General features: G+C 44.2%; 1 protein-coding gene across 2 annotated transcripts in view; it reads left to right on the forward strand.

The window, feature by feature from the left end:
* Positions 1–22,914, forward strand: part of LOC137428159 (uncharacterized) — a 45,183-nt gene that overhangs the window by 2,256 nt on the left and 20,013 nt on the right. The window contains exon 3 of one of the 2 annotated variants that reach the window (XM_068118104.2): positions 4,061–4,204. The exons of the other annotated variant lie outside the window; for it this stretch is intronic. Within the exon in view, the coding sequence (XP_067974205.2) occupies positions 4,061–4,204 (144 nt within the window). The remainder of the gene's footprint in view (positions 1–4,060; positions 4,205–22,914) is intronic. 2 annotated transcript variants of the gene reach the window in all.

Genomic DNA, 22,914 nt, shown 5'->3' on the forward strand with positions numbered 1-22,914 from the left:
GAACAGCAGGGAAGAGGGAGAAAGGGGAAACATGAACAGCAGGGAAGAGGGAGAAAGGGGAAACACGAACAGCAGGGAAGAGGGAGAAAGGGGGAACACGAACAGCATGGAAGAGGGAGAAAGGGGAAACATGAACAGCAGGGAAGAGGGAGAAAGGGGGAACACGAACAGCAGGGAAGAGGGAGAAAGGGGAAACATGAACAGCAGGGAAGAGGGAGAAAGGGGGAACACGAACAGCAGGGAAGAGGGAGAAAGGGGAAACATGAACAGCAGGGAAGAGGGAGAAAGGGGAAACACGAACAGCAGGGAAGAGGGAGAAAGGGGGAACACGAACAGCAGGGAAGAGGGAGAAAGGGGGAACATGAACAGCAGGGAAGAGGGAGAAAGGGGGGAACATGAACAGCAGGGAAGAGGGAGAAAGGGGAAACATGAACAGCAGAGAAGAGGGAGAAAGGGGAAACATGAACAGCAGGGAAGAGGGAGAAAGGGGGAACACGAACAGCAGGGCAGAGGGAGAAAGGGGGAACACGAACAGCAGGGCAGAGGGAGAAAGGGGGAACACGAACAGCAGGGAAGAGGGAGAAAGGGGAAACATGAACAGCAGGGAAGAGGGAGAAAGGGGGAACACGAACAGCAGGGAAGAGGGATAAAGGGGGAACACGAACAGCAGGGAAGAGGGATAAAGGGGGCACACGAACAGCAGGGAAGAGGGAGAAAGGGGAAACATGAACAGCAGGGAAGAGGGAGAAAGGGGGAACACGAACAGCAGGGAAGAGGGAGAAAGGGGAAACACGAACAGCAGGAAGAGGGAGAAAGGAGGAACATGAACAGCAGGGAAGAGGGAGAAAGGGGAAACATGAACAGCAGGGAAGAGGTAGAAAGGGGAAACATGAACAGCAGGGAAGAGGTGGAAAGGGGGAACACGAGCAGCAGGGCAGAGGGAGAAAGGGGGGAGATGAACAGCAGGGAAGAGGGAGAAAGGGGAAACATGAACAGCAGGGAAGAGGGAGAAAGGGGCAACACGAACAGCAGGGAAGAGGGAGAAAGGGGAAACATGAACAGCAGGGAAGAGGGAGAAAGGGGGAACATGAACAGCAGGGAAGAGGGAGAAAGGGGGAACACAAACAGCAAGGAAGAGGGAGAAAGGGGGAACACGAACAGCAGGTCAGAGGTGGAAAAGGGGAACATGAACAGCAGGGAAGAGGTGTGAAAAGGGGGAACATGAACAGCAGGGAAGAGGTAGAAAGGGGAAACATGAACAGCAGGGAAGAGGGAGAAAGGGGGAACACGAACAGCAGGGAAGAGGTGTGAAAAGGGGGTACATGAACAGCAGGGAAGAGGTGGAAAGGGGGAACACGAACAACAGGGAAGAGGTGGAAAGGCGGAACATGAACAGCAGGGAAGAGGTGGAAAGGGGGCACATGAACAGCAGGGAAGAGGTGGAAAGGGGGAACATGAACAGCAGGGAAGAGGTGGAAAGGGGGAACACGAACAACAGGGAAGGGGTGGAAAGGGGGAACACGAACAACAGGGAAGAGGTGGAAAAGGGGAACATGAACAGCAGGGAAGAGGTGGAAAGGGGGAACATGAACAGCAGGGAAGAGGTGGAAAGGGGGAACATGAACAACAGGGAAGAGGTGGAAAGGGGGAACACGAACAGCAGGGAAGAGGTGGAAAGGGGGAACACGAACAGCAGGGAAGAGGTGGAAAGGGGGAACACGAACAACAGGGAAGAGGTGGAAAGGGGGAACATGAACAGCAGGGAAGAGGTGGAAAGGGGGAACATGAACAGCAGGGAAGAGGTGGAAAGGGGGAACACGAACAACAGGGAAGAGGTGGAAAAGGGGAACATGAACAGCAGGGAAGAGGTGGAAAGGGGGAACATGAACAGCAGGGAAGAGGTGGAAAGGGGGAACACGAACAACAGGGAAGAGGTGGAAAAGGGGAACATGAACAGCAGGGAAGAGGTGGAAAGGAGGAACATGAACAGCAGGGAAGAGTTGGAAAAGGGGAACATGAACAGCAGGGAAGAGGTGGAAAGGGGGAACATGAACAGCAGGGAAGAGGTGGAAAGGGGGAACATGAACAACAGGGAATAGGGAGAAAGGGGGAACACAAACAGCAGGAAGAGGGAGAAAGGGGGAACATGAACAGCAGGGAAGAGGGAGAAAGGGGAACATGAACAGCAGGGAAGAGGTAGAAAGGGGAAACATGAACAGCAGGGAAGAGGGAGAAAGGCGAACATGAGCAGCAGGGCAGAGGGAGAAAGGGGGAAATGAACAGCAGGGAAGAGGGAGAAAGGGGAAACATGAACAGCAGGGAAGAGGGAGAAAGGGGCAACACGAACAGCAGGGAAGAGGGAGAAAGGGGAAACATGAACAGCAGGGAAGAGGGAGAAAGGGGAAACATGAACAGCAGGGAAGAGGGAGAAAGGGGGAACAAGAACAGCAGGGAAGAGGGATAAAGGGAGAACCACGAGCAGCAGGGCAGAGGGAGAAAGGGGAAACATGAACAGCAGGGCAGAGGGAGAAAGGGAGATCACGAACAGCAGGGAAGAGGAAGAAAGGGGGAACACGAACAGCAGGGAAGAGGAAGAAAGGGGAAACATGAACGGCAGAGGGAGAAAGGGAGAACACGAACAGCAGGGAAGAGGAGGAAAGGGGGAACACAAACAGCAGGGAAGAGGAAGAAAGGGGGAACACAAACAGCAGGGAGAGCAAGAAAGGGGAAACATGAGCAGCAGGGCAGAGGGAGAAAGGGGGAACACGAGCAGCAGGGCAGAGGGAGAAAGGGGGAACATGAGCAGCAGGGCAGAGGGAGAAAGGGGGAACACGAGCATTAGGGCAGAGGGAGAAAGGGGGAACATGAGCAGCAGGGCAGGGGGAGAAAGAGGGAACACGAGCAGCAGGGCAGAGGGAGAAAGGGGGAACACAGGCAGCAGGGAAGAGGGAGAAAGGGGGAACACGAGCAGCAGGTCAGAGGGGAGAAGGGGGGTACACGAGCAGGACAGAGGGAGAAAGGGGGTACATGGACATCAGGGCAGAGGGTGAAAGGGGGAACACGACGAGCAGGGCAGAGAAAGAAAGGGGAAACCTGAACAGCAGGGCAGAGGGAGAAAGGGGGAACACGAACAGCAGGTCAGAGGGAGAAAGGGGGAACACGAGCAGCAGGACAGAGGAAGAAAGGGAGAACACGAGCAGCAGGGCAGAGGGAGAAAGGGAGAACACGAGCAGCAGGGCAGAGGGATAAAGGGGGAACACGAGCAGCAGGTCAGAGGGAGAAAGTGGGAACATGAGCAGCAGGACAGAGGACGAAAGGGGGAACATGAACAGCAGGTCAGAGGGAGAAAGGGGGAACACGAGCAGCAGGGCAGAGGAAGAAAGGGAGAACACGAGCAACAGCGCAGAGGGAGAAAGGGGGAACACGAGCAGCAGGACAGAGGGAGAAAGGGGGTACACGAACAGCAGGGCAGAGGGAGAAAGGGGGAACACGACCAGCAGGGCAGTGGGAGAAAGGGGGAACATGAGCAGCAGGGCAGAGGGAGAAAGGGGAAACATGAGCAGCAGGGCAGAGGGAGAAAGGGGGAACACGAGCAGGGCAGAGGGAGAAAGGGGGAACACGAGCAGCAGGGCAGAGGGAGAAAGGGGGAACACGAGCAGCAGGGCAGAGGAAGAAAGGGGGAACTCAAACAGCAGGGAAGAGGGAGAAAGGGGGAACATGAGCAGCAGGGCAGAGGGAGAAAGGGGGAACACAGGCAGCAGGGCAGAGGGAGAAAGGGGGAACATGAGCAGCAGGGCAGTGGCAGAAAGGGGGAACACGAGCAGCAGGGCAGAGGGAGAAAGGGGGAACACGAGCAGCAGGGCAGAGGGAGAAAGGGGGAAGAGGAACGAACAGGAGGGCAGAGGGAGAAAGGGGGAAGAGGAACGAACAGGAGGACAGGGGGAGAAAAGGGGACACGAACATTTGTTTTGTATTGGATGTTTAGCCCTTTTATTTCAAAATATTTTTTGGGTATTCATTTTATTTCTTTCCTGAAATTACATGATGACATTTTTTGCAGGTCTGGTTCATCCAGTGAAGATGGAAGATTTTCAAAGTGACTTCTCTCAGAGTTCCCAGAATGCTTTGAGCAATGAGTGTGTAAAGCAGGAACCTTGTGATTCTCCTCTCATGGAGCTGAAGAATGCTCATGAGATATATGAAGGTTAGCAGAACCATGCACAGAACACACAGCACAGCTCCACTTGGTTTGTTTGATCAACAATGAAAAATGCTCAAATTCAACATTGTGTCGGAGGATTGATCCGTTTATAGAGTGTGCACAGTCAAGCTTGTGGCACGTCGATGGCTCTGACTATCGTCAGTCGTCACTTAAGCGCCAGGAGCCTTGGCTGCTCCAGAAGATCGCTGAACTTACCAAATGTACACTGCGTTCAATTAACCATTCTTTACAATTTTCAAAACCCCAAGAATCGCTGCAATCCCAGGCAGAACAAAGCGTTGCGACACACGGGAAGTAAAAGGTGGGAAAATGTCTCGTAATTAAAATGGGTTCATTAAAAGGGAATACGAGGATAAGGGTATAGAGGAGATGCTATAATAACAAGGGAGTTCATAGAAAACGATACCCCATACAGTATTCAAGTCGATGGTTCAATTTTAATGGAATAATGAATTTAAACATAATGAAAAAAAATGCAGAAAAATCCAAACAAAGAGAGTGGAGATTGATTCTGCCTTTTCAAAGGTCCGACTCCAACCACAACGCTCCATTAAACAGTCTGTGATGATTCCTTCCCCCATTCATGTAACACTTGTTTGTGTGACAAGCACGTCTGTTACTTTCAAAATAGGAAGGGGGGAGCTAGAAATTTGGGTGGGGGAAGGAAGGTTGGGAGAGCGAGGAAGGGGAGGAAAGCTACGCCTCATCACACGTTGCCATACACTCCGGGAGGGGATGGGAGTGAGAGGGAAGAGAGACAGAGAGGGGAGAGTGAGGAAAGAGGGGTGAGTGAGGAATGGGGGGGGGGGGGTGGAGAAAGGATGCGGGAGAGCAGTGGGGGGAGTGAGGAGATAGTGGGAGAGAGGGAGTGGGGGGGGGGGGCGTTTTAAAGGGGTTGGGGGGGGGGGGGGAGAGGAGAGAGGAGAGAACGAATGTCCAGTTCAGTTCTGTGTATCCCGACCGGTTTTCCTCAGTGTATCCAGCACTTGTTGTTTCTCCTGAGGTACAAATGTTCATCAAGTTCGGTATTAAATTGTGAATGAAAATCCCAGACCTGTTATCCTCTCACCTGTTCATCTGTCACACAATTTTATTATTCTTCTTTAATAATTCCTCTTTACCTGCGTTTCTACAAATAGGGAATACTGGCCACATAGCAAACAGTGATGAAGTGATTGTCGTTGCTGAAGATGTTCCAGCACATCCTGAATATTGAAATATTTATTTTGTGTTTTTGAACTTAAAGGTGATTTCTTCTCAACCTTTTACCTCTGCCACTGAAGGTGGGCGAAGGTTAAGCTTTCACTCCCCCACGTCTGTCTGTCTGTCTCTGATCAGGACATCCCAAAAAGTTGAGGATGGATTCGGATGAAATTTGATGCAGGTTTTTTATTATTTATATATATATATATATATGTATATATATATATATATGTATATATATATATATATATATATATATATATATATATATATATATATATATATATATATATATATATATATATATATACATATGTATATATATATATATATATACATATGTATATATATATATATATATACATATGTATATATATATATATGTATACATATGTATATATATATATGTATACATATGTATATATATATATGTATATATATATATATATATATATATGTATATGTATATGTATATATATATATATATATATGTCGGTCGATGACCTCAAGGGAAGGAAGAAGAACAAGGATCAGAGCAACAATGTTTAATGAAATCGATTACAAACACACAGTGTGGAGCAAGGCTCAAAAATGCACCGCCTGACATGCAGCGGGCAATTTCTCAAGACACTCGCTGCAAAATAAGCAAAAAGGCATTTCATATATAGCAAAATATCAGACAAGAGTCTGCGCTAAAGACAAAGCAAAACTGGGCCGTAAAGACCCACCTACCATCGTCCCTTCCTGCAGAAGGCCAAACTTAGACAAAAAAGATGTAAGCATAGGATAGGGTGACCCTTTTTGGCCCTTTATCTAAACACATCAGACCCGAGCGCAGGCCGAAGGAAATATTCTCATAATACCTTCAATGGTTTTCTTGACACTAGGCAAAATAGTAGATTAATGATTAAATACACATGCTGAATACACAACAATCAAAGGATATGTAATGTCTATATTTCTTTTCCAAGGTTGGTTATGTCCTTGATTTAGGAGACATACTGGAAACTACAAAGATATATAATTAATTATTCCCTTTGTGAAGAAGGTGTTTGGCAACATGTTTTCCCTGTACGTGGGTGGTGAGCATATTATCTACTGTCTGGCACATACATTCAAGGACTTGTTTACTGGGCTAAGGATCCACCCTGCACCTCGAGCCTCGAAACCACATTTTGTCCACCCGCCTCTGCCTGCAGCTGAGTTCAAATCAGTTTTCAGAAGCACGATATATAATTTCAGATGTTATGATCAATTGAGTCATGGGGTTTAAACCCTAATGGCTAACATATATATATATATATATATATATATATATATATAGATATATATATATATATATATATATATATATATATACACACATATATATATACACTACATCGAGGCTCGTGAAAGAGCTAACATTAATCACACAAAAAGGCAAACCGACACATAAAACCCAAAATAAGGGGAGCGGTAGACAAGATGGGGAGAGGGGGAAGGACACAAACACAACATTTGAGAGCAGGGACATCGAGAGAACTGTGGGAGGGAGAGGGCTTGGGGGGAGGTGGGAGAGGTATAAAACATATGGACACTGCAAGGACTTCCAGGAAAGAAGTTGGAATATCGAAAAAAGTGTATCTGGGGTGAATTATCGGGGGTAGAAAAGATCAAGGTTTTGGATGGGGGAAGATAAGAGATGGTGGTGAACAGCTGTTTTAAAGACCTGGAGGGAGGAGTGGGATTGAAGGGAGTGGGTGTTGTGACATCTTTTTGGACACTTCTCTCAGCCAAAAGTCAATCAGACTCCACGAGACTCACTCAGTTTAACTTAAGATTTATTCAATCATCGAGAGAAGAACTAACACTATCCACACATGATACATACAAAACACAGAACCGACGCATTGTCCATTCGAAGGAGTTCTCTGAGTCTCCCTTTGTGCTCAGCCCCATGTGTTCAGCCCTTAAATAAGCCTCGTCTCCGTTTGAAGTTGTTTGCTTAAGATCCGGGGTCACTGAAAGGCAGCCTTCCTGGTGCCAAGAAGATCTGCTTTTCATCATGGAGTGACTCAGAAGTTGATAAAGGTCAATGCTTTGACCTGTTCAGCCTCACTAATTGAGTGTTGCATACCCGCCCCGTGCTGTATACACACTCTTGCTTCCGGACCTTTCACGGAGGTGACAAAGGTCAACTCACAGATGTCCAGTAGTGTTCGATCCTGGTTCCATGCACATTCCCTTGCTCAGACTGTATGCTTTGAGAACCCATTTTACACAAGATTCACATCGAAATGCAATTTAACTGTTTTTAGCAATATATTGACATATAATGTAAGATTATATAATATATATATATTTCCACAATCCCTCATTTTTTTATTTTTGTTTATATTAACCATTAATCTAAACATCGATTGCAAAATACTCAAATTACAAATTTGGTAATCCAATTCCCTAAGGCATACACCGTCATCCTGGAAGAATCTGATCATAAAACATTTCTTTGTTCATTGACTGTTTCCACATTGATAATTCAGTTCATTTCGTTTGCATCACAAATATCTCTGCAAACAAAACTTCACCTTTACCAAGACACAACAATTTCAATTCACCATTTTAAAAATAAGAAAGCATCTGCAACATTTGGCAATTATTCTTTGAAAATACGATTTGCTTCATAACAAATGTTGACTTTCTGTTTGAAAAGAAAAGAAGAGGCTGATCACTTGTGTTTGAAATTCAAGTATGAAACATTTTCTTCTGGTGTCTTCATAGCACCTACACTATTTTGCGTAGGATTTTCCGCTGTTGTGATAGCTGGGCGGAGTCATAAACTGACCTTGCTCTGCATGTAGCACCCTTGCCACTCTTGCCGTGAGCCATAGTAGTTCTTGAACAAGGCCTTCATCCAGTTGTAGTCGACTTGCCTCCTCACTCATCATGAGCATGGAGCAAGTGTTGATGTGATGTTGGTTGACCAGCAAGATGTGGAACAGAGATGCCAGATGGATCCACAACGATGTTAGGACCATGGTGTTCAAGTTGTTCATGGTCCATACCAGGAGCATCCAGCAGAATCGTGCACAGCTGTTGTGGAGGAAAAAGCACAACCGTCCACTTACAGCTCCACGCTGGCTCCCCGGATGTTGGTGGAGTAATGACACACGTCACCGCATCCAGTAGAAGTCGCAGGCAAGATGTCGTCATCCCGCAATTGCTGACGTGATGAATGTTCGAGGCATTCGAACAAAAGTAAGTGATCGCCTTTCTCCCACAGGTTGCAGTGTGATCCAGGCAAATGGTCACATTAATTTTCCTTGGTGAAGGTAAGCATCCGTCTCCAATTTTACAAAGGAGAATGTCTTCATCATTCTTTGAGAAGGAGAGTGTATGCCAAGATTAACTTCATTTTTAGCCACAAATTTTCTTTCTCAAACTTCTTCCCATTCCGTTATCACTCCATTTGAGATGTGATCTGGTCTTATCCTTTTACTCAGCCACATCTGAATCTGCTTTCCACACACACTGAATCAGATTTCCACACACACTGTTAAGATTTCATCTTAACATGAAATCACCATAATCATGTATATATTATTACAGCTTCACATTTGACAATTTATTGTTTTCCTCAAAACATTCAAAAAGCTATATTCATTTCTATTCTTCTTACACGAATAATATCCAAATCACATATGTATTTTACTACTAAACTAAGAATAGCATTTAAAGTTGACAAAATCACAGACTGGGCAAACAAGTGGAACATGTCTTTCAATCCTGACAAATCTCACACTCTTACGATGTCTCTCCGAAAAGACCGACTGGACAACCCTCCCATCCACTTTCTGAATAATCCTCTCCAAGAAGTTCTGTCACTCAAGCTTTTGGGTCTCACTATCTGCCATGATCTTTCCTGGGAAAACCACATTTCAAATCTGGCCTCCAAAGCCAGTCGCCGACTGGGCATCCTCCGTCGTGCAAAGTCCTTCCTTGGCACACCTGAGCTCCTCACCACATACAAGGCTTTCATCCGCAGCTCAATGGAATACTGCTCTCCCCTCTGGGCTGGTGCTCCTGCCTCACACCCAGCTCGCCTTCACGCTGTTGAAACCAAAGCATTCAGAATCATTGGAATCTCCCACGATGAAGCTAACTCCAAGGGCCTCTCACTCACTCACCGCAGGCAGGTTGGTGGTCTTTCCGTCTTCTACCGACTCCTCTCTGGCCTTGCCCCCCCCAGCTCTCTCTGGGCTCTGTCCCGCAAATATTCCTACAGGTCGCACAAGATCTGCCTGCAACCCTCTTATGGTTAAACTGCCAAAATCAAGACTCTCTGCTCACCTTCACTCCTTCATTCCTCTTTTCTCCCGCCTCTGGAACAAACTCCCTCACTCTCTTCAATCCCACTCCACCCTCCAAGTCTTTAAAACAGCTGTTCACCACCATCTCTTATCTTCCCCCATCCAAAACCTTGATCTTTTCTACCCCCGCTAATTTCACCCCAATTCCACTTTTTTGAAATAGCAACTTCTGTCCAGGAAGTCCTTGGTGTCCTTGTGTTTTATACTTCTCCCTCCCCCCCCCCCTTCCAATGCCTCCCCCCCCCCCCCCGGGCCCTCTCCCTTCCACACATCTCCCTGCTCTCGGATGTTGTGTTTGTGTGCTTCCGCTTCTCCCCATCTTGTCTTCCGCTCCCTCTTTTTGGGTATTTTGTTTGTCTGGTTGATTTGTTTGTGAAGTAAATGTTAGCTCTTTCACGAGCCTCGATTCAGTATACAAAAAGAAAAAAAAAAAGAAAAAAAAAAGTTGCTTTCAGGTCAACATAATTTGAAAAATTATACTCATGCAGTATCCCTGGTGTTGGGCTAGCGGCTAGGGTGCCGGCTTAGGATCCTAGGATCCTGGGTTCGAATCTCGGTCGATCGCCGAATTAATGCCAGGGGGGTTGACTCAGCCTGTCATCCTTCCGAGGTCGGCTAATTGAGTACCAGTTCACTGGTAATTCCCTGTTTGTCGTTGAAGGCGGCAAAAAGGGTTGGCATCAGGAAGGGCATCCGGCCGTAAAACATTGCTTCAAAAAGGGGACCAAAAAACAACAACTACCACGGTCCCCGAAAAGGCCAACCCCCGCTTTGCGGGGAAAAATGGCCTCTAAACGGTGGTTTTATACTCATGCAGTTATTTTAGCACTACTCAAAGAAAATAAATGCATTAATAATGAGTATATATGATTAAAATCACAAACAGGAATATCTAATTCCCAACAAATTTTGCAAACAAGCAAACTATGCATAATGTCATAGTTCCTCCCCACTTTTTATTTTTATTTTTAACATGAGTAATTGATTCTATAGTGTTAACTACAAGTAAGTGATCTTCAAATAATACCCTACATTACTTTAATTTTCATGGTGTGTAACTTGTGGTGATATGAGTTCACTGATCTTGTAAAACTGACACAATTCATAACATTTTTGTTGTGCCATTATCTTAACTCTACTGTACTCATTTACAACATTACTTGATTCAATCTTTTTATCTCCACATTCATGTCATCATAAAAAGTCGTTCTATTTTGGGTCCATATTTGTTTCTATTCTCATCAACCTCCTATGGTTTATCAATTTGTTCCAAAACACTGTAACCGAAGGTTTTAACCAAGGCTCTACCAAACTATTTCCAATTTGAACTCAAAATGCTAGTTAAACAACAATTCGAAGAATTAACTTCAAAGGGTCAACAAATTCATTTTATAAACAGATCTAATTTTCCATCCAATAGTTTCCCTTGCCAAATGTCATATTGTAACACTTTAATAAACCTTCGAAAAATGTCTCCCAAATCAATAAATTCCCTTTTACTTTTCAAATACTCATCTGTAAATTACATATTCAATTACAGGTTCTCCCAATTTGTTTGGCCTAAATGGCCGCAAAAGTGGCTGCCAACATGCAGTACCTTTTTATCTACCAAGCAAGTATTCTTCCACATAAGACCTCTACCAAATATTAAAATCTGGGATTTCTGATTATATGGATGCACACTCTCAGGACATTTCAGGCTGCTGTTAACAATCCACTACGATAAATTAATTCCTTTACCCACAATTAAATAATTAATACAAATTGAGGATGTTATCCCTATCACATTCATTTATAGATTCATTGTTTTGGATCTGTCTTTCAACTGCTGTAAGGAAGAATAATAGCTCTTATGAGTCTTTGTACTATCTCACTTAATTTACCCAGCATATAAAAATTATTTACTGTCCATTCTCCTTCTGTTAACCAGCGACTTTGTTTAAACTCCAAAGCTTAATTTGGTGAATCCCATGTGTACAACCACCACTTATTCAAACCCCCCTTTTTTTTTTATGTTGTAGAAGATATCCAAGTAAGTGTTACACCCCCATAGCTGTTTCTCATCTATTTCTATGCAACTAGTGAGTACTAATGACACTAGTATGCCAATATAGGTGTTCCAGATTATCAAAATATGTTGCAGGTACACGTAACATCGCATTCTGAGTTTAAACTACGTAACAGCGCGTTCATGTCTGCTCCTTGGTTTAAGATTCACAATGCATTCCGTTTTAAAACTCACAATCGTTGCTGAATATTCCCATTTATTATTTCGTTCTTAAAATCTTATTCCATCTGCCTTGACAAAAGAGATAATCATCCTAATCAAATCACATTGTTTATTTTATGGATTTTCTGGATATTTGATCCCATCCACATGAAACTATCTATTTCAAGACAGGCACACTGTCGGTTTCAACAATCTTTTGAGATTGACACAAAAACAAACAAACAAAAAAAACACAAACATTGACACAAAAAATACACAAACTCATGCATTATGTATATTTGTTTGCATTGGAACCATTATTTGCAGATCAAGATGGGTGTCAATTTCATAAAATGTGTCCCTCAATTTTAGAAACGCAGATACACAAACAGACAAAAAAAAAAAAATTATTCTTAGAAAACCCCTATAAGGTCCACAGTGAAATCACCCTTTTGTTTCCCACATTAACTTATCTAAATTTGACAACACACCCATTTACATGTCAGTCGACCACTGACCTATCAATCATGCAACACAATAGTCCGAAATTCCCACCTGATCATCATGTGACTTGTCATTTGGTTCCCCCCAAAAAAATTAATTTTGCAAAGCAATTGTTCCAAACTTTGTAAATTGAAAAATTGTTTTGCCCAAAATGCTCCCCAAAACCACATTTATAATTGGCAAATATGAGACTTCCAGAATTAACTCTAATCCTGGATCTTTTAATTCAATGTTCGCAATATTCTCATAAAAATCATCACATATACTCGAAATAATCGCTTGTTATCGCAAAAAAATCGCAGTCGCTAATAATCGTTAATGGATGTACCATTCTTCGCTCTGTTCGTTCCTTCGCTACCATTGGTGCAAGAAAAAAGATTTCTACCATTATTTATTATGGGAACCTCAATTTCATCTGTTCCAGGAGCGAAAAGAACAGGACATCAAAAATGTCACCTCCAACAACGTACAATCGTGAAACATATACAAATATACAAGTAAGGTCGACCATAATTTACATAATGATACAATATTATACCTCCATTTCAGTGGATCTTCATGAAAAAAAGCACAGCACCATTGCTAAAGATTAAGAAAGTCTTTAATGGATCTTTGGCCTTAAAAAAGGAAATTCATGGCACCTTTACTGAAATGTTCCGGGGCTTTCCGCATACCTTGAAGAGGTATACCTTGTGGTGTTGCCCACCTACCACATTTCTAATAAGTATAAACACAATTGACATAAACAATAGTTACAAATCTCCATATTATCTTCATAAAAAATAGCACAGCACCATTTCTAAAGACCCCAAAAAACTTTAGTGGATCTTTGGCATTTGATCAATTAACTATTATTGCTACTAAGAAAAAAAGAAATGAATCATTCTTGTTCCGAAGACTGCTCAGCCACAAGAAGCGTCGACAGTTGCTCATTTTAGTCTTGTGATCTAATCTTTTGAGGCCAATCATCATTTGGGATCTACAGCAATGAAGGCCTAATCGTTATGTAAGGTACGGGTAAGCACTCGTACCCTTGATCTTGGTTTTTCCCTAAGAAATAGTCTCCTATATGAATATGGACATCGTCTCCAGTGTCCCATATTTCCACACTTAAAACACCGTAACCTGTATGTTGCGTCTTCTGAGGTTGGTATGACAGTCGTTCTTCATTGGTGATTCCAGGAAGAGTCTCTCCAACTTTCAACTGATGATGGCAGCTGAGTCCAGGAACCCCTCCTTTTTTGTACCACCGTTTCACCAACCGATCGCCAAACTGATCGGACAGGTATATGACCACCGATACGTGGGGAACCACATATCAGTCCCTTGTCACCAAAGCACCTTTGCAGAGGCCAGGTAATTGCATTCCCTGTTGAAGAATCACCAGATGTTAAGCACAGTCATTCATTCATTCATTTGGACCCTTCCTTTTATATCTTACCACCTTGCTCATTTTTCAAGGTATTTTCACGTTGACACGAATATTCTGGTTCCACATTGATTTCAGAATGTGGATTTTATCACATTTTGAATCAAACTATCTTCGAATGAACTCAAAAATCAAATGAAAAATCAAATAAAAAATCAAAGCAAAAATGAAATGAAATCAAAACAAAATCAAAAATCATCTTCCTCTATCAAAAAAAAAATTCCCCCTAAAAAATCAAAGTTATTATCACAATCTTCTGATTTCCACTTAAGTATGTCAATGCTCCCTTTTTAAGAATTCACTTTTAAACCAATTAAAAGACAACATGCATAATCCCTTTTCCAATTTGGTCCAACTTCAATTTTGAAAACCAACTCAAAATGTTCGGCCAAAAGTTCTAACCAATGAAAAATTATTAACAATTTAAGTCAATTATACTCAGATTATTATTGAAATTTATAGTTATTTTCCATTTCAACTTCTGATGTCCACTCTAATCCATTTCCCTATCAAATCTTACAAAGGAGCCTGGAAGAGAATGGAAAATCAAAAGCTCTATCAAAAGAACAATAGTGTGTTGTTCCAAACCCACAACAAAAAAAAACATCAGCCCAAAAAATCCTAATAAAATTCAATAGAACACCATTTAGCTCAATACAGCCTGATTCCTCATTTCACAAGTAGGAAACACAATGCCGCTTCTTGGGGGCCCTCCAAGGAGCGAAAATATGCTTCCCACTCATCCTATTACCTCCATCAAAAAAGAGGATATTACATTTAAACCCGTATGCTTGTCTGTCTGCACAGAACAATTTTGATTTTCTCTACATTCGTTAATACGAATGACAGAAAACTTCCATCACAGGTGCAACATCACCTGTGCAAGTTTGTAAAATCATAATCATGTCATTGATGACATGGTGTAGGCATCATAATTGTTTTAACACAACAATCTTAAAATCACTGAGAAAAAATCCTGGCAAAAATCCACAATCCCTGATTGCTGTGTCAATGGTAATATTACCTACATAAAACATCTCATGGCAAGGGGTTCAGGGAAAACAATAACGTTTACTTATATAAAATTTAAAAAAACCACCTTTAGAGGCCATTTTTCCCTGCAAAGCAGGGGTTGGCCTTTTTCGGGAACCATGGTTGTTGTTGTTTTTTGGTCCCCTTTTTGAAGCAATGTTTTACGGCCGGATGCCCTTCCTGCCGCCAACCCTTTTTGTCGCCTTTTACGACAAACAGGGAATTACCAGTGAACTGGTTCTCAATTAGCCGACCTCGGAAGGATGACAGGCTGAGTCAACCCCCCTGGCGTTAATTCAGCGATCGACCGGGATTCGAACCCAGGATCCTAGGATCCTAAGCCGGCACCCGAGCCGCTAGCCCAACACCAGGGATGTTTACTTGCAGGACATATTTGCACCCCATGCAAGACCTACCTCAGTCAGGTCACCAAAACCCCAAAAAACCTGTATAACACTAATCTGGACCACACCCTACCATCTACATTGTTCACAAACCACCCACCAGCCTTTTTGGTGGGGTGAAGGTGGGGGGGGGGGGGGGGGGGAGGAGAAAAATGGATGATGAAAGGGATAAATTGCATCCAACCCCAATCCATGTTGAACAGGGGAAGAATTCATAGATTACATGCATTAGCATATTTTTAAACAACTCATTCAAACAAACAAAGCATTCAGATTTCATATTTTCAAATTCAGAATCCGAATAAATTTTCAAAGCATGGATTGAAAACATTATTGGCTCAACACCTCATTTCATTAGCTCTTGTATGAGCGTCAACCCAAGTGAGTTCAAGTGAGAAATGAAGAGAGAGATAAAGGGAGACAGAAAGATTGAGCGGGAGAGAGGGGGCAAACAAAGAAGGAGAAAAAAAAAGAGAACAGGAGAGATGATCTCTGATAACTGATGACAGAGGATAGGTGTGATAACATAATGATATCACAAACATCACCTCGAATTAAAAATGAATTAATGGAGCAATGAGCGGAGACAGACAGAGAGACGTAGTGAATAAGAAGGAAAAAAAACGTCGCCAGGAGAAAGACATCTGCATTTGCATCCCGGGAAACATTTGCTACTTAGAAGCATCTGCTGCTTAAAAGCATTTGCTACTTCTTTAAAAGTCCAGTCTAATTTACCTTTAAAGCACGTTCTATTCTATCATGGGACTTCATCTATGACCTAATGAGCATTATGCAATTTTCATTCAATCGCCCTGCATTATAAAAATTCTACATGTACATAAAATGGTATTGCCTCATCAATTTTTATGCCGATCGGGTAAAATTTGGCTATCATCCAACATGGCCGCTGAAATAAAAACCTCAAAAAATGTATATTTTCCGAATCGGGATTCAGATATAGGGATGATTACAGATCAAAGTGTCATATTACACAAAGAACGGGGGGGGGGGGGGGGGGAGGGGGGATTTGCCAATTCCACCTGTCCCCATACACACAGCATGGAATATTTCACATATACGCAATGACACCTGCCTTGTAAATTGGTAAACAGTAACTTGGGTGGACGCAAATGGCATTAAATAACCTTTTGACAGGGTGCCGCATCAATGAATATGTCCCCCGCCATGCTGGATGTAAACTTAGATCATCCATCAACCAGTTAGATCGACCAGTTGCAATTAACCAAACCAAAAATACAGGGCCTGTCGGACATCTTGCTCTTCTTCTTCCATTTGCTCAAAATACCAAAAATTCAGAATTTTTTTTTTTTTGATAACAAAACTCAAATGGTAAAAAAAATTACAGTCCTGAAATGGACACTGAACACACATACACACGCACACACACACCTGCTGTTCCGGTGTTTTGTTGGGGGGTGTTGGATCACTTATTATCCCCTTTGTATGAGCCCCGACCATAGGAAATAGATTCGGACCAAACACTCGTCATCGAGGGAAGTGTGAGAGGGAGGGTGGAGTGTTGGGGATACTAAGGAAAGAGAGAGGGGGGCGGTGGTGGGGTGTGGGAGGGGAGGAGGGGAGGGGAGGTCGGGAGGAAAGGAGTGTTTCCAATCTCCATACAACACACCAGGCTGGGACAAGGAAAGAGGGAAAAATGGAGAGATGGGAGGGATGGGGAGAGAAAGAAATGGATGGGGAAAGAAAAAAGTGGGAGAAAGGGACAAAGAAAGACAGAGTGTACATCGAAAAAAAAACATTTCCGATCCCGTACGTAATTTGTCAACAGGAAACATGAACAGCGAGACAACAACGTCTCTTCGTACACTTTTTGTCTTTTCCCAAGAGACACGTCTTCTGGAAGATCACTACGTTATCAAAGTTGTAATGTATCCCCCTATCATGTTTATCCAACTAATTAGTGAAGAGATGGGAAACAAATATATTGTTACGGTTTTTTTTTTTTTTTTTTTGTATACAAGATCGAGATTGTATACAAGATTTTGTATACAAGATCACCACGTCACGCGGCACGAATGCGCACCTGTGTCGTTGGAGGTATTGACATATAGGGTTGGTTTTCTAAGGCTGTAGGCCGCACCTCATTTTTTCGAATAAAGTGGTATTCGGGTGGTTCCGGTATTTGGGACCGCAGGGACGGAAAGTGCAGGTACGGGGTGCCAGTCACTCCCCAGCCGGCCCGCTCTGAAGGTTCGGATCGGGACACCGGGATTCATTCCGGTCGCCCGGTCGGCCCGGAGGTGGGGGTGCGGGGCCTGTCACGGAACGTCAAAACAAACGGCCTGCCGGGGCCGCCCAAAAGTCGGGCGTGAGGGGCGCGTCCACTAATGGAACGCCTCTCGCGTACGCGGTTAAGGATGGTATGTTTGCCGAGCGGAGGCTCCGCGACCGAACAGTTGTTCCCCGACTAAACCCGATTCACCCAAACGTTGGCCGTATCGCGCCACCGCTATTCAATCGGGAAAAGACTAAGACGACGAATGCAAAGAGGAAGAAGAAGACGTACAGAAGAGTAACGGGGTTTATTATTATTTACACACACATAAGCAAAAAGAGCAGTCACGGGTATTTACAGCGGACATGAAAAAGCAGGTAACACAGTGCAAATTACTAGCTTATACCGACTTAGTTTACTACGCAGGACAGCACGAACAGAACAAACTCACGTACGCAAATGGATGGAAGGGTAGGAATCGTTTGGAGGGATGAGCAGGTGGGATCACAGGGCACAGCGAGCAGGTCCACTCCGGGCGGGAAGCGAGGAGCCGGCAGCTCCTTGTATTCGGCTTCACAGCGCACGCCGGCAGCTCCTTGTATTCGGCTTTACAGCGCACGCCGGCAGGGTCACTCGCTGCCCCATCAGGGCTTCACGCAGCTGGTTGAAACGGGGCTGGTTGAAGCGGCTCTTTGTCAAAGGCTTTTCGTATCTCTCACGCAACTCCGGTGCAACTCTGAACTCTCTCCCGGTGGACTGCCAACCCTCCTACGCACTTGGACTCATCTGCCGTATCCCTCGTGTAGCTTGTCCCAGCGATCGTCGCACCCTTCTGTCCAAACCTTCAGTGCGGGTCTGACACGCCCTCTTCGGTTTCGGTACCGCCCTCCCCCCCCCCCCCCCCCCGTGCTCTGTTTCATGACCTTGTATGGTAATCCCACGGGCTTGTCTCCTTATTTGGGCATTGCGCCGACGGCACGCCCCTCGTGGCGAGCCAGGGGCTTGTTTCCTTATTTGGGCATGGGGCTGAACAGCCCCGCCCTTCGTGGCGCGCCCTGGGCTTGCCTCTCCCTGGCGACCCCGCCCCTCCTGTTCAAACAGAGCACAGAGCACATATTCACCATCGCAGCGAAATGAGAGGGCGTGCATCCCACGCTTGTGAACTGCTTTACCCACAGATGGAGAGTTTGGCTGGGAAATGGAATTATTGAAGGGGAGCTATTCTTAATTGATTCGGTGCAATGGAGTGTCGTTCTAATGGAAGACAAGGCCTTACTCTAAAACACATAATAAGATATAAGCTACTGAACAAGGGTTTTATCGTGTCCTTCAATGTGGTGTTTCATGGAATAACTACCGAGACGCCCTTTTTACCTTTACACAACTCTGGAGGCAGGAGGGGCCATATCCAACCAAGGTTACACAACAATTTACCACTACAATACACACAATCAAAAAAATGCAATCCTCATATCCGCAACAATATTTTTCCCGCAAAAAAAAAACAGATCGTTCAATACTCCATCATGGTTTTCAAACACCGACTAGGTTCGTATATCGACGCCTTCGCGACCAACAATGATTCTCACTATATTTACCACTCTAGCCAAATATGGATTATGTTTAACTCTGCCAGAGATGTATATATAACAAGCATTCTGAGTATTGTGCTGCAATACATGTCCCCTACCAAAGTTCAAAGTGCCATAACTTTGTCAAAAACTGATCGAATATGCAAATTTATGCACGGTTGATGCTGGTTGTCAAACTTGATCTGAGGTATGCTGAGACACATGTGTGTCACGCCTCGCCTCGTTGATAAGCCCGCAAGGTCGCTCCGTGGAGCGGCCTGCACGTATTGCACTGTGTGAATTATATAAATTATTACCAACTCACGGTCTGAGGTACTAGCGATTCAAGAGATATCCATAAAAAAAAAAAAAAATTTCGTTTAATTAACGATATCTGCCAAACCACGTGCCCTATCGCAAATTCCAAAAGGACGTTTTAGTAGACTGTCATGCTGAACAGATCTGTGAAGTTTCCCCTCGATTGGATCAAAAATGAGGGAGGGGCTCGGTTTTAAAGGTTCATGCTTTAAAACGTCATAACTCTGAAACCATCAGTAATTTATTATATTTTCCAGTTCACGATCAATGATCGATGTGTATATATATGTTGCTCGGCTTGGCTCCACCCCAACGGAAAGCGCGCGCTGTGTCGCGCTGTTGAGGTTCGCGAGACGAGGCTGAGGACGCGCAGTGCGGCTTGAGGAGAACTCGAGAATAAACAAGAGATATCCATTTTAAAAAAAAATTTTCGTTTAATTAACCATATCTGCCAAACCATGTGCCATATCGCAAATTCCAAAAGGACATTTTAGTGCTGAACAGATCTGTGAAGTTTCCCCTCGATTGGATCAAAAATGAGGAAGGAGCTCGGTTTTATAGGTTCATGCTTAAAAACGTCATAACTCTGAAACCATGTGACGCATGACATCATGCTTGCTGACTTTTTTGTTCGTCATGGGTATGCGATTCTGTCTGCAAAGTTTGGCCTCGATCTGTTCAGCCGTTGCAGAGAAAAAGGGGTTTTCGTGTTTTCACGAAAAACAATATGGCGACCGAACCACGTGACCTGTGACATCATAATTACCATTAAAATATTCTGCAGACCGAGTCCATCATATGGTGAAATTTTTTTTATCTCAATCGGTCCTATTATTGCAGAGAAATTGGTTTTTAAAGGAAATTAAAACTTAAAATGGCGCTGAGTTAAGGATCATCAGAATTATCAGAATTACCAAAGTTCAAAGTGCCATAACTTTGTCAAAAATGATCGAAACGTCGTGAAGTTCGAACTTGACCTGTAACCTATCATGAGGAAACCATGTGCCAAGTTTGAAATCATTAGCATTAAGCGTTTAGAAAAAAAAGTCCGGAAAACTGTTCTTTGCGTGACGGACTGACAGACTGATGGACTGACGGACGGAGGGATGGCGTGCAAACCTATAGTCCCCTCCGGTGTACACCGGTAGGGGACTAATAACTGCATAAAACGAACGATATGTCCAAAATAATAAATACAGCCGCCGCTCGTCACTCTAAGAAGTTAGTCCGCCGGCCACACCACCTACAGAATCGTGAAAGAGCTCTCAGTCTGTTAATCCTTCCCGTGCACGTTGGACAGGCAAAACTCGAGTGCAAAACTCGAGCAGGTGCGTGCACAAATATCCCATCTCGTGGTAATTACCCTGCACATACGTGAGAACGTGCTTCGCATCATGACGAACGTGTCAGTCACGTGATCCTTCGCTTCGATATTGTAACGAACACGTCCTTTACCAGGTTTTTCTGAAACAACCACAAGGTCGAGAGAGTTGCGAGTGGTTTCGTTACTTAGGCCTGGATCATATCTCATTTGTCTGGAATTTGTACATGTCTGTGATAATCTCAAAACGCAAGATATTACGCAATACAAGGCACGAAATAAACATATTTTATAGACTGCACAGATTAGTCTATGTTGAGCGCTTGTGTTCATTGGCTGTCTGTCAGCGTGTATGTAATCAGTCGGCGTTCGTTCGCTTGCTCGTTAAATGGACTGTGGAGCTCACGGCTCTGCCAATGAGATGCAGGTGTCTCTCTTACTGCAATTTACGCGCCAAAGCGCACATTTAACCCCATTTTCGATCGCTGAAATGCAAAATCATGTTCGCATACACACACACTATGTACGTATAAGTGTGTCAATCATGCATCAGGTGCAATTGGGCACGCGTTGCACGCTCTCGGGTGAGCGAACATCAGAATCTATGAGCCCTGTGTCGCGCGTTCGACCGTGCGCATTGTACACCGGTACGTGTACATTTGAGCGTGTATATGAACCGTGTATTATGCATCGCGGGCTCAACAATTACAGCTATTAGAACACTGAATAAAACAAACGAATTGGCTTATTTTGAGCGCAATGTTCATTCTGACCATTCGACATCCGCTCGCTAAATACAAACCCGCGCACATGGAAAAGCGACGTGGCCCACTTCTCAATTGTCCAAATTCAGTCACACCAGGTTGAATTTGCAGACACTTTGGCGAAGACCAGCAGAATCATCGTATACACAGGCAGACTTCTCCTACCTTGAAAATTCACCTGGACGTGTCTCCTCCTGAATCTCCTCCAGCGTTGCAATCCCAGCAGTGCCTCCAACTGTTGTGACATCTTTTTGGACACTTCTCTCAGCCAAAAGTCAATCAGACTCCACGAGACTCACTCAGTTTAACTTAAGATTTATTCAATCATCGAGAGAAGAACTAACACTATACACACATGATACATACAAAACACAGAACCGACGCATTGTCCATTCGAAGGAGTTCTCTGAGTCTCCCTTTGTGCAATTCCCTTAAATAAGCCTCGTCTCCTTTTGATGTTGTTTGCTTAAGATCCGGGGTCACTGAAATGCAGCCTTCCTGGCGCCAAGAAGATCTGCTTTTCATCATGGAGTGACTCAGAAGTTGATAAAGGTCAATGCTTTGACCTGTTCAGCCTCACTAATTGAGTGCTGCATACCAGCCCCGTGCTGTATCCACACTCTTGCCTCCAGACCTTTCATGGAGGTGACAAAGGTCAACTCACAGATGTCCAGTAGTGTTCGATCCTGGTTCCATGCACATTCCCTTGCTCAGACTGCACGCTTTGAGAACCCATTTTACACAAGATTCACATCGAAATGCAATTTAACTGTTTTTAGCAATATATTGACATATAATGTAAGATTATATAATATATATATATATATATTTCCACATGGGGAAGTTTGTTCCAGATGCGGGAGAAAAGAGGAATGAAGGAGTGAAGGTGAGCAGAGAGCCTAGATTTTGGCAGTTTAACCATAAGAGGGTTGCTGGCAGATCTTGAGCGACCTGTAGGAATATTTGGGGGACAGAGCACAGAGAGAGCTAGGGGAGCAAGGCTGGAAAGGAGTCGGTAGAAGACAGAAAGACCACCAACCTGCCTGCGGTGAGTGAGTGAAAGGCCCTCGGAGTTAGCTTCATCGCAGGAGATTCCAATGATTCTGAAAGCTTTGGCTTCAACAGCTTGAAGCCTAGCTAGGTGTGAGGCAGGAGCACCGGCCCAGAGGGGGGAACAGTATTCCATTGAGCTGCGGATGAAAGCCTTGTATGTGGTGAGGAGCTCAGGTGTGCCAAGGAAGGACTTCGCACGACGGAGGATGCCCAGTCGGCGACTGGCTTTGGAGGCCAGCTTGGAAATGTGGTTTTCCCAAGAAAGATCATGGCAGATA

The sequence above is a fragment of the Myxine glutinosa genome, chromosome 5 (assembly GCF_964187855.1).
Source record: "Myxine glutinosa chromosome 5, kmMyxGlut1.1, whole genome shotgun sequence".
NCBI classification, from domain to species: domain Eukaryota; kingdom Metazoa; phylum Chordata; class Myxini; order Myxiniformes; family Myxinidae; genus Myxine; species Myxine glutinosa.